The sequence below is a fragment of the Leuciscus leuciscus genome (assembly GCF_965113295.1).
Source record: "Leuciscus leuciscus genome assembly, chromosome: 13".
In the NCBI taxonomy this organism is placed as follows: domain Eukaryota; kingdom Metazoa; phylum Chordata; class Actinopteri; order Cypriniformes; family Leuciscidae; genus Leuciscus; species Leuciscus leuciscus.
In genome coordinates this window covers 11,943,349-11,955,176 of record NC_138737.1, presented here as the reverse complement: position 1 = coordinate 11,955,176, position 11,828 = coordinate 11,943,349, and the positions used below count along the sequence as shown (strand labels likewise).

Sequence of the window (11,828 nt, the reverse complement as noted above, 5' to 3'; positions counted from 1 at the left end):
GTGTGCAAAAAAAAAAACTGGTAATGGTAGGCCTATTTGAAAATGCCTTGGTTACTTTTTTACTTATTTATTTTGCGAGTGCTGAAAATCACAATGTGGAAGACATGGAATGTTCAAGTTCCAATAGACTCAGACATTTACCATGGTAATCACCGTTTCCACCAACAACATGCCAGATAGATTATTGTTTCTGGAATAAAACTAACCACTGTCAAAAAAGTAAACAAATTGACATGGGATCCAATTTTAGTAAAGCTTTATTGATTTAAAGTCACCATGCAATCAAATTGGAGAATTCTTTATTTTTTTTATTTTTTTTATGGAATATTGCAGTAGGCTATTTATTACACTCTAAAAACAACCCAAGGGCTGGGAAAATATAGAGCAAAACACATTGGGTTAATTTTACCCAGCAAATTGAGTTGTTCATTTAACCTACCATAATGGGTTGATTCATTTTTACTATAATAGCCTTTTTTTTTCTTTTTTTTTTTTACATCATACATGAATTACATATTAACTTAAATCTTAACAGTATACCATATTTTATATCATTTTTAATACATATTGCCTACATTTAAAGGGATAATTCACCTAAAAATGAAAATTGGCCCATGATTTACTCACCCTGAGTATATGACATAAATCTTTCAGACGAATACAATCGGAGTTCTATAAAAAAAAATGTCCTGGCTCTTCCAAGCTTTATAATGGGAGTCAATGGGTATATTTTTTTGGAAATCAATCAAAGTGCATCCATCCATGATAAAAGTGCTCCACACGGCTCTGGCGGGTTAATAATGGCCTTCTGACGTTAAGCGATGTGTTCATGTAAAAAAAAAAAACTTATTTAAAACTTTCTATCGACTAAAATAACTAGCTTCCGGCAGACGGCCGTACGCAAGTCGACTTATGCCAAAAGAGTAACACTTGACGATGTGTGACGGAGGATGTAGGAGTAGCATAAGCTTTGACGCCTCTCGTGTTTCAAACAAACAGGGCTGGACAACCACGTTCGTCATTACGTTGTGCGTCAAGTTCAAGGGTCACTCTTTCGGCGTAAGTCGACTTGCGTGCGGCTGTCTGCCGGAAGCTAGTTGTTTTAGTCGATAAAGCTTGTTTAACAAATACTTGTAAAATACAACAGTAGGCTACTACAGTATACAATACTACAGTATTTTACATAAGACATGCACCAATTTGACTGAGCTTCACTGCTCTCTCCTGAAGAGGTCGCAAAAACCCCTGCGATAAATAACTCAACCCCTGGGTATAACACAAAAACTACCCAAACAAAAAATAACTAAAAAAAGGCTTAACTTAAGACTTTTTTTTAACCCAGGACTTGGGTAGAAAAAAAGAACCCAAGATATTTTAGAGTGTGTATGTGATTTATCTGTGCACACATTTATTTATTTATTAAAAGAAAATCATGTGGCCTCATAATATTTAATCAAAGTAACTTCCCCTCCCTCTTGCAGCAACATCTTTTCTCTTTGATGACGTGTTTACTGGCATGAGGGCAGGACAACCTGTCACTCACATGACATCACAGCAATAGCAAACCACAATGAGCCAATGATCCAATCAAATCCCGATAAACAAAATCCCGCCCGCGCCTACATTTTTTATTTATTTATTTTTCGAGAAATAATTTGTTACATTTATATAGTGCTTTTCTGGGTACTCAAAGCGCTTTACATATGGGGGAATCTCCTCAACCACCAGCATCCACCTGGATGATGCGACAGCAGCCATATTGCGCCAGAACGCCCACCACACACAAGCTACATGCAGTTTAACTCAAATATACGTCACAATAGGGAAAAAGACTCTCTTAACTTCTGTTGTTTCATGTCGACTTTGACAATAACTGTGACAATTTAGGCCAAAACATAGTTACCATGGTAATTTTTGTAATAGATGCAAATGGGAAAGTCTTCTATGTCTCAGTTCAAAAAATTAAAAGTCGCCACATATTATTAAAATTAAATGCTGTTGGAAAATGCAACCATAATAACTAAAGCCCTCTTACTACACTTATAATGACTGATCTATAAAAGTATATAAAGTGAAGGATTTGGCAGCTTGTGTGTGATTTGTTGAAGCTCTCTGAATCCCTCCATACAGTCATAGTGCTTCTCCAGTATACATGGGTGGCAGTCCCCTACCTCTGCTCCCCTCACGATGTAATCTTATATCATTCACACTGCTCTGCCTCCATCCAAGTACAGGCCATGGTCCAGACTCCAATTAGTGGTCACACTAACAGGCGGAGATGACGCCTGCCCCTCAAATTACCCACAGCAGCATGTTTAAAGACTGCAAGGGGGGTATTGCTGCTGGCACACCGTGGGCTGATACCCAGGAGTCAGGCAGCTCTGCTTTAATTAAAGGGTGCTTTTGCATTTGTTTCTGCTGCTTGTGTTTCAGAAATTTATTTCAAATGGCAATGCCACCCAGTATTATGACCCTAGTGTATTCAGGTACGACGGCATTGATGGACTATCCGCAGAGCTCCGGGAGGGAAGCAGGGCTGTAATCTTGAAAAACTTTTTGGTAGAACAACTATGAGAGAATCCATGTGCCATGTGAATCCATGTGTAATTCTAGGACATGTAGAAACATGATTCAAAATAAGTTCAAAAACACATTTTAATCATGTAGTCAGGACACGTTTTAAAAAAAAAATGTTAATGACATAGCCTAAATTGAAACATGATGGATGTCAATGTAAAAAGTTATTTTTCTACTTTCCAAAATCCACAGCAGTGGCACTAAGCAAGTGGTTCTCAAACTTTTTGACTCGAAGGTCTCCCATATGTCAAACACAATAATAAAATCCCCCATAGAGGCAAAGATATTGATTCGTTATTTTCAATATTTCTGTAATTATTTGTGGCAAAGCTTTACCATGACTCATTTTGTGATTCCAGAACTTTCAATAACTGTATGTTCTTCAATAAAAACAATAGTTATTGATGGAGGAAAAAAATGTGATTGCAGTCATTTTGATTTGATGTGCTCTTTAGCATTTTAATTTAAAGCAGAGTTAGATTATGTTATTATTATTTATCATAAGCTTGCTGTCTCCCTCTAGTGGATAAAAATGTAACTGCCCTGTAATTGAACACCCCACAGGTGAACACAAAAAATCAGGCTGACAAGCTAGTTTTCTCTTAGCAAAGAAGACAAGCACTTTAAAAATATAAAAAATAGACATGTTAGTGAATTAAGCAGTGAAGACGTCAATGGAATGTAAATGCAGAACCGATGACGCTAACTGGAATGACACCAATCCTGAAAAAGCTGGTGAATAACTTTAGAAAGTTCACAAGTATCACATGTACCACTTAAAAACAGCACAGGCCAAACTGGTCAAACAAGCTTCTCTCACTTCACTATTTTAATAGAATAAAATATTAATTAATGTGATGTACACAGAATAACAACACATTATAGTGGGGTGTAGTGGCTTTGTGGTTGAAAGGCTTCAAAACCAGGATGGGACAATTCAAGAACTGCTACTTTTGAGATTGTGCCCCATAATAAGTACATTTAACTCCAGCTTGCTCCAGATCGGCTCTGTCATAAAACTGTACAGCAAGTCACTTTGCATAAAAGGATCTGCAAAACTTTCAAAAAATCAGTATCTGTATCCAAAAGGCACCTTATTACGTTTTTATACAAACTAGATGCATTTCTGATCTCTAGTGGAATCTTTTCAAATGTTTGGGAAAATTTCAGCAGAGCTTCAGAGCTTCCTCATCTTGAATGTGTCACATAATCGTTGTCCTGTTTGAGTCGTCTCTCCATGTGACAGGCCTGAGCTCATATTTCACATACGACACACAAAGAGCCTCTTGAGAATTTAAAAACAATGCAGAAACTCGCACCTCCAAAGTGCTGAGAAAAGAGCTCGTGACCACAGAGCAGCACAGTTTCTCATCTTCCTTCTTCCTGGTTAGTAGCAAATACAGTTTCCTCTGCAGCGCGGCCTGGTCTGAATGTTGAGTGTTTTCAAGTTTTTAACACTGAAAGTGTCAGTTCAATCTTCCATTGCTCCCATAGCTCCTCGTCTCATCCTCATGTGTACCAATCAGCCCTCTGATGACCGCTAGACCTGAAGAGGAACAAATGGATTTGTAATAGGAATAAAGAGAAAGCACATAAGGAAATAATGCAAATAAGTGTTTGCAGATGAAAAGCTTAGATAAACGCTAACGTCAAGCATACATTGTAATTGCAAAATGCTGTATAACAGCGGGTGAACATGGGATTTGAACATGTTAACAAACATATAATCCTTAAAAATGTTATTAGTACCATTTTTAGAATGCTGCTTTAGATTGATATTTATTGTGAAATGCATTATGCAAATAAATTTGAATGGGAAATGTTTTTGTTCAGATTTATAACGTTACACTATAATAGATAGTAACAAAACCCTAATACACAATCATTATTTTTCAGATGTATTCCCCTCACTTGTTTAATTTCAGAAAAAACATTTCATGTTATTTATGTCAATTTTAATTGCAATTCACAATTTAATACAATAACCATTAAAGGGATAGTTCACCCAAAAAAGACAATTCTATCATCATTTACTCACCCTCAAGTTGTTCCAAACCTGTATGAGTTTCTATCGTTTGCTGAACACAAAAGAAGATATTTTGAAGAATATGGGTAACCAAACAGTTTTTGACCCCATTGACAAAAATACTATGGAAGTCAATGGGCCCCATCAACTGTTACAGTAGGTAACTGACATTCTTCAAAATATCTTCTTTTGTGTTCAGCAGAAGAAATAAATCAAATAAAAATGTCACCCAGGTTTCTTCTAAAAATCTAGTTCCCTTTTATTCTAGAACAAAGAACAGCAACCTTTCAGAAAATTCGTGTTACCAAACCATCATATCCACCATTCAGGCTGAGCCGGATTTTAGTGGTTAAACAACAACACATTTTGTGTAGGTTTCAAAAAATTCCAAGACTCACGCTGGCGAATTGCAATCGGCCAGATGAGAATGGTTGAGAGACAGAGAGCAGCAAAGGCAGCCACACCGGCAGTGACGATCACCATGACGTTGCGATAGAACCATTTGCAGTCAGAATCCAGTGTGCTGTCAATAAAGACCAAAATAATGTGAGAAGCAGTACAACGCCATGTAGAAACCTACATAAAGCATGTGACAATGAACAGTTAGACTTTCACACTCAAACACACAAATATAGGCCAGCTGCAGCATACACATTAAAAACAATCAGTGTCCCTATGAAACAAGTAGATTGTGCAGTCAAGATGGTATTTGCAGACAGGAAGGGTATTTAAATATTCTACATTCCCAGCCACTACGGTCAGGAGTCAGGAGGCTCTTTCGTTGGAGATGCTGGATTGTACTCACTGACAGGGATGTAAAGCCTGTATTATCATGACTCCAAGTCCATTTGCCACCTTGTCAGTGAAGCTCATCGCCCCGTACACAAAAGCACCGCTTTGCTGTTAATAGAAAGATACACTGGCAGTCAACAGTTGGGAATAATTAAGATTATTTTACATTTGAAAAAGTAGTCTCTTTTGCTTTCCAAGGCTGCGTTTATTTGATGAAAAATACAGTAAAACAGGAATATTATGAAATATTGTTACAATTTAAAATAACTGTGTTCTATTTGAATATTTAAAATGGCTGTTGTTATATGAACAAGCATTCAGTAAATAGTCTAATGTAAGTCTCACATACCTAAAATATACAACACTAATGTTACCGGTTTAAATCGGACATTACTGAAAAACTGTTCAGTGAGGAAGTCACTTGTGAACTCAGTAATCATATACAGTATATGTATACATAGATTCCACATTCAACACCTCCAGACATGTCAATGCGTCTCCACGCATTTCCAAGATGCCACAACATTGTGCAGCCTCTGCTTGTAAAATCTGCCGAGATTTAAATTCCCGAAGAAATGGGATAACCTTTCACAGGTGAGAATGTGTTTGTGTTTTATATTTACTCAATAACTTTTAAATGTCATGTTAGCTAATGCCTTAATCTTGTTGTATTAAATCCTTTGAAAATCATTTGCTTAAGCTGATATAGATATTCATACTAGCGTATAACTATGTTTGCAGACGCACAGTAAACTTACTCTCAAGTTTTCATGGACCGACTTTGACTGTTCCAATATGGCGGACGGCTAATGTATAGCAGCCCATAGAAACAGCCGCTAATGAGGAATCAATGTATCTATCTATGTCAGTAATGGTTTTGAACTGACTCGTTACAAAGAACCAGTTTATTAAAGTAACTTGTTTGCGAGTCGGACATCGTCATTTGTGCTGTGTTCGTTGCTGCACTGTGTACGTGAACGAGATATCTGACGAAACTTGAACCACCAAGCTGATTACCAATTATTTGTATAAATCGCATCTGATGTGTTAGTTTGAAACAGATTTTGTGCAGAGCCCCTCAAAAACAGTTTTAAGAATTATAATTTGATATACATTTATGCATATGATTATGATATCATCACATACTGTTTGATCTCCGATGAGATTGGCGGTCATGGACAGTGACATGACCAGAATGACAGCAGATCCAGCTCCCAGCAGCACGGCGGCTCCGTAAACCCGTGGACCCATGTTTGTGTCCACCAAAGCCCATAAGGAAAACACCATTATGGGCACAAGACCTACAAAATAGGTCATCTGCAAAGGCAGAGATGACATATGAGGCATTTTGATTCACGGTATTTGGATAAAGCAGAGAAACAGTAAAAGCTTACAGAGGTGCCGATCAGTTTGCTAACAGGCTTCATAACCAGAGAAGACACCAACCCACTGACATACATGACCAGGGGAATAGTTGCAATGTAGTTCTGCAAAAAAGAGAGGATGTTCTGCTCAACTTTACATTCACTTCAGTGTGCCAGAACATAACTGCCCAAACCAGCCTTACTGTACATATGTGGTTTTCTAATTAAAAGTACATATACACTATGTTAATGTTAGTTTTCTTTGTACAAGCAATTCAAGTCAGCGTGTATGTGTGTGTATATATACATAAACACACACATTTATATATATGTTATACATTTACAAACTTTTATGTTAGATGCGATTAATCGATTTGACAGCACTAGTTTATATATATACTTCTATTTAGCATTAATTTATTTTATTTCAGAATAAGTTTTAGTCATTTTAGTGCTTTAACTTAAACAATTTTTATTTTAGTTAGTTGCCAAGGAAACATTTCTAAATTTGTTTGAGTTTTTTTGAGTTTAGGGTTTTCATTTTATTTTATTTCAGCTTTATTTCAATTAACAAGTTTATATTGAGAAGTGTCATGTTCCTCACCTTTGGCAGTGATAAGGAGTTTGTCAGATACATCGGGATGTACGTTTGGGACAAGTTTACAATCAGTCTAGTGCACATATATAATATGGCAACCTGGAGGAAGAAAACAAACATTATTTATTGTTACTAAATAGCATACTGCGAATAATATTTCACTATAAGATGTTTGTAGTTTCCATAAGGCATCTTGTGTGTCTGTGTTTTGTTCATAGTAAAAGTGTGAGGTCTTCATGAGATCACCTGATAGAAGGCAGGCTCGATGAACCAGTGTTTCCACTGGAGCAGGACTCCGGAGGTCTGGGTTGGAGGCTGAGACTGTTCAGTCTCTTTAGTCTCCTGAGGCTGGACTTCCTTAGTGCCCACGTGAAAGATGATGGAGGTAACAGTACCGATGGCCCATACTATGAGCGCCAGATACTGTCCCAACAAAGATTAAGCCGATATTAAGAAGAAATTAACAAATATTTTGAAGAATGTTGGTAACCAAACAGTTTCAGTTACCATTAACTTCCATTGTATTTTTGTATGAAGTCAATGGGACTTCACTGTTTGGTTTCCAACATTCCTCTTTTTTTATGTTCCACAAGAAAGAAAGGCATACAGGTTTGTAACAACATTAAGGTAAGTAAATTATGACAGAATGTTCATTTTAGTGTGGACTATCCCTTTAACTCTGAATGTAGGCTAAATGTTCTCAGCTTGATAGACATCATAAGTCCATTGCCAAGGGTGTGAATATATTTGCATTTGCTCACTCTGAATGTGGGAACATCAAACCAGCTCAGATTCTGGGAAATAGATGGGTCTTCTGTCTGTTGGGATTGAAAGTGGAACAAGAGCCAAGCCACAGCATACACCACAATGTTTGCCACCACTGTGAAAGCATACCTGTTCAGGAAAGCAAACAACTCTTAAAGATCATCCCTAACAGTTACATGAAGCAATAAACTGACATCCATGAAAAGCCACAATGCACAGATGAATAGTTCAAAATAAGATCAATAACATGCATTTAAAAATAGATACTTTAAAATAAGGAAACTGTTTTCTTGTGGTTTCCTCTTTTATTTCTAAGACAAAATGTATCCAACAGTGTCACTGAATAGCTTATGACTTTGAAGTTTGTCAACACTACATTGGTTTACGTTGGTTATTTTACTTGAAGAGGAATGATATACCTGTATGACGTTAGTTCCACTTTGGCGTGCTCGCATGTGACCAGCTCAGGAATGAGAGACAGGTGGGATATCTGGGTAGCAGCCCAGCCAAATTGGAAGATGATGATAAATGGGATGACGTAGATGAGTGCCGTCGCCTGTGGGGTGCTCTCATCACACCCGATACAGGGGTTGAATATGAAGGGGAAGGTGGCAAACGAAATTAAAGTTCCTGAGGAGAAATGGGCAGTAAACTGAACAGTGAGTGCAGTGAAACTGTGTGACACTCAGAAAGTGACATCATTTTTTGTACAGTATGACAGTAAATCTGATTCGATTTTGCCAATTTTGGTAGTGTTGGGTGCATTTGTGCTCATTCCACCCTGTTACCCAAGTTACTGTGAGAAAAAAAAAAAAAAGATATAAAACCAATAACTTTTGTTTAATTTGTGGTAAATATAAGTGTTTTTATAACTACATACCAAATTTTGTCCCAAACTGCTACATATGCATGTAAATTTAAATAAAAAATGTAAGTAAATTTGCATTTTTATACAATTTTGTCTAATTATAATATTGCTAAATCACATAAGGGGTTGAACAAAAGGTTTCTAAACAAATCTGAACAAATTACATGCATGGCTTCCACTTAAAAATCGGATTAAAAAAACCTCTCAAATAAAATTTAGTTTGATTTCTTGAACTTCACGATCTTTTATTTTTTTTGCCCATTTGTTGGCAAGTTTCAGGGCGCTATTTTGTACCCTATTCACATCTAACCTTTCCCTGACTACAGCTGACAAGTTTTCGCTTCTTTTTCCTGTTTGCTATGAACCATCATGATGTCAGATTGAGTGTAACGTTATACGGCTGTCCCACGCAGCGGTAGTTTTTGCAGGGATTTTAAGTAAGTGGAATAGCCTACACCTTCTACAGATTATTTTAAAGATCCACGGCAACTTACTTTTATTATTATAGACATTTTTGAGTAGAATGCAGAAAATATAGCAGCCAAAAATCAGAGAACGCGCGCTCCTCCACAGACCACTTGATAGGCTAGTCCATTCATTTAAGTTCTAAGTTTGAATTCACACTCTCTTACCCACTAAATGCCAGGTCTTTCTTTTACCATACTTTCCACATCCTTCCCTCCGATCGGATTCGTATCCGACAAGGGGCGTGCAGATTCCGTCCGCGATCTGTCCGACCAGCAGCAGCACACCTGCGTTCGTGTCCTTGAACCCGAGAACCGAGTGATAATACACCAGTAAATACGTGAACCACATGGACGCGCAGAGGTCGTTAAAGAAATGTCCCACAGCGTACGTCAGTCTCCTGCACACTGGTAAAGTTGTCGGCTGATCGGACATCGTGAATGAAGGAAACGATAAACGGAGTCGAGATGAAACAGAGACGCTCTTACACAAAGTTACCAATGAGTCAGCCGACTGAATTGAACACGAATCCCATAGAAAACGATGAAAATGATGCTTTAGTACTGAAATAAAAGTGAAATGGTTTCTGCCAGGGATTGTTTGCATCCAGCAGTGTCCGTTTTCAGTTTTAATTCTCCATCTCACACCCACTCTATCTCGGAAAAGGGGATGTTACTATGATGAATTGATTTTCATAAACAGCACACATGCCCTTTTTAAAGAGGGAAAAGATGGCAAAATCACCTTGGTGTGTGTGTGGGGGCCTATATATGTATGTATGTATATGTATATATATATATAATATGTTTTTATATAATATAATATTAATATATTATACAAATTAAGAACCTAATTAACATGATTATCAGATTGTTAACATAATACAATGGAAAAGGTGTAATGGAAAATGTGTAAAGGCTGAACATTTAGTCTAGGATGAAACAGACAAGATGGTACATATGGAGGACCACAAATTATTACAACCACACTTTTTTTCTTTATAACTACTGCATTTATTGCCCATAAAAATAAAAATAAATCAATGTAATTAAGTCTATTTATTTATAGCTTAACATATTTGTAAACAAATGTGTTAATGCCTATTTCAATATGAAATGCTTCATTACTATTTCCGTGACACTTGTGGTCCTCCATAGTTAGTTCCCAAAATACAAATTTAGCACCTATTAACACTATTGCTAATAAATGACTAAACCCAATCACCTGATAACTTCTTTTTTTAAACCTCACAAGATCTGACACATATGACATGACAGTCTCTGAACATCATATGACATGACAGCACAGACACATGGCCATTAGACATTCATATAAAGTGTTGATGTCACAATGGGTCTAATATGAATGACCTGGTAATCTATTGGGATTGGTGCTACTGATGTTGAAGATAAAATACAATTTAGACAGTAGGTACACTGAGTTAGAAGCTCTTGAATTACAAACCCTTATTAAATTCTAATTTTGTTCAATACATAGGCCAATATTGTTTTTGTTCTACACACATACACACTCGGACATGCTTGCATATGTGGTTTACGAGGACTCTCCATAGATATAATGGTTTTATACTGAGCTAATCAAATGTTATATCCCCTTACTCTAAACATACCCATCTCAGAAAACTTTCAGCATTTTTTTAATAAAAAATAAAACACTGTTCAGTATGTTTTTAAAGCCATTTGGTTTACGAGGCGACATGAAGTGTTTACATTGTAATATCCATGTCATTTACACATTTGTGTCCTCATAAACCATATATACTGTACAAGCACGCACACACACAAGCCACTTTATTTGGTACACCTGTTCAACTGCTCATTAACACATAACTAATCAGCCAATCCCTTGGCAGCAACTCAATACTTTCAGGCATATAGACATGGTCAGGACAATCTGCTGAAGTTCAAACTGAGCATCAGAATGGGGAAGAAAAGTGATTCAAGGGACTTTGAACATGGCATGGTTGTTGGTGCCAGACAGGCTGGGCTGGGTATTTCAGAAACTGCTGATCTACTGGGATTTTCATGCACAACCATCTCAAGGGTTTACAGAGAATGGTCCCAAAAAGAGAAAATCTCCAGTGAGTGGCAGTTCTGTGGATGAAAATGTCTTGTTGATGCCAGAGGTCAGAGGAGAATGGCTAGACTGGTCTGAGCTGACAGAAAGGAAACAACCACTCGCTACAACAGAGGTCTGCAGAAGAGCATCTCTGAACGCACAACACGGTGAACCTTGAAGGAGACGGGCTCCAGCAGCAGAAGAACACACCGGGTGCCACTCCTGTCAGCCGAAAACAAGAAACTGACGCTACAATTCACATCGGCTCACCATAATTGGACAGTAGAAGATTGG

At 37.3% G+C, this 11,828-nt stretch overlaps 1 protein-coding gene across 1 annotated transcript; it reads right to left on the bottom strand.

Annotated features, from left to right (window-relative positions):
• Nucleotides 1-2,637: 2,637 nt before the first annotated feature.
• mfsd12b (major facilitator superfamily domain containing 12b) lies at nucleotides 2,638-10,949 on the bottom strand. Its single transcript, XM_082187595.1, has 10 exons — nucleotides 9,623-10,949; nucleotides 8,542-8,752; nucleotides 8,119-8,251; nucleotides 7,604-7,780; nucleotides 7,364-7,456; nucleotides 6,790-6,882; nucleotides 6,542-6,712; nucleotides 5,409-5,503; nucleotides 5,002-5,126; nucleotides 2,638-4,123 (listed from the first exon to the last, which is right to left on the bottom strand). The coding sequence occupies exons 1-10, from the start codon at nucleotides 10,059-10,061 to the stop codon at nucleotides 4,044-4,046; spliced, it is 1,617 nt and encodes a 538-aa protein (XP_082043721.1). The 5' UTR covers nucleotides 10,062-10,949; the 3' UTR covers nucleotides 2,638-4,043.
• Between the last annotated feature and the right edge of the window lie 879 nt (nucleotides 10,950-11,828).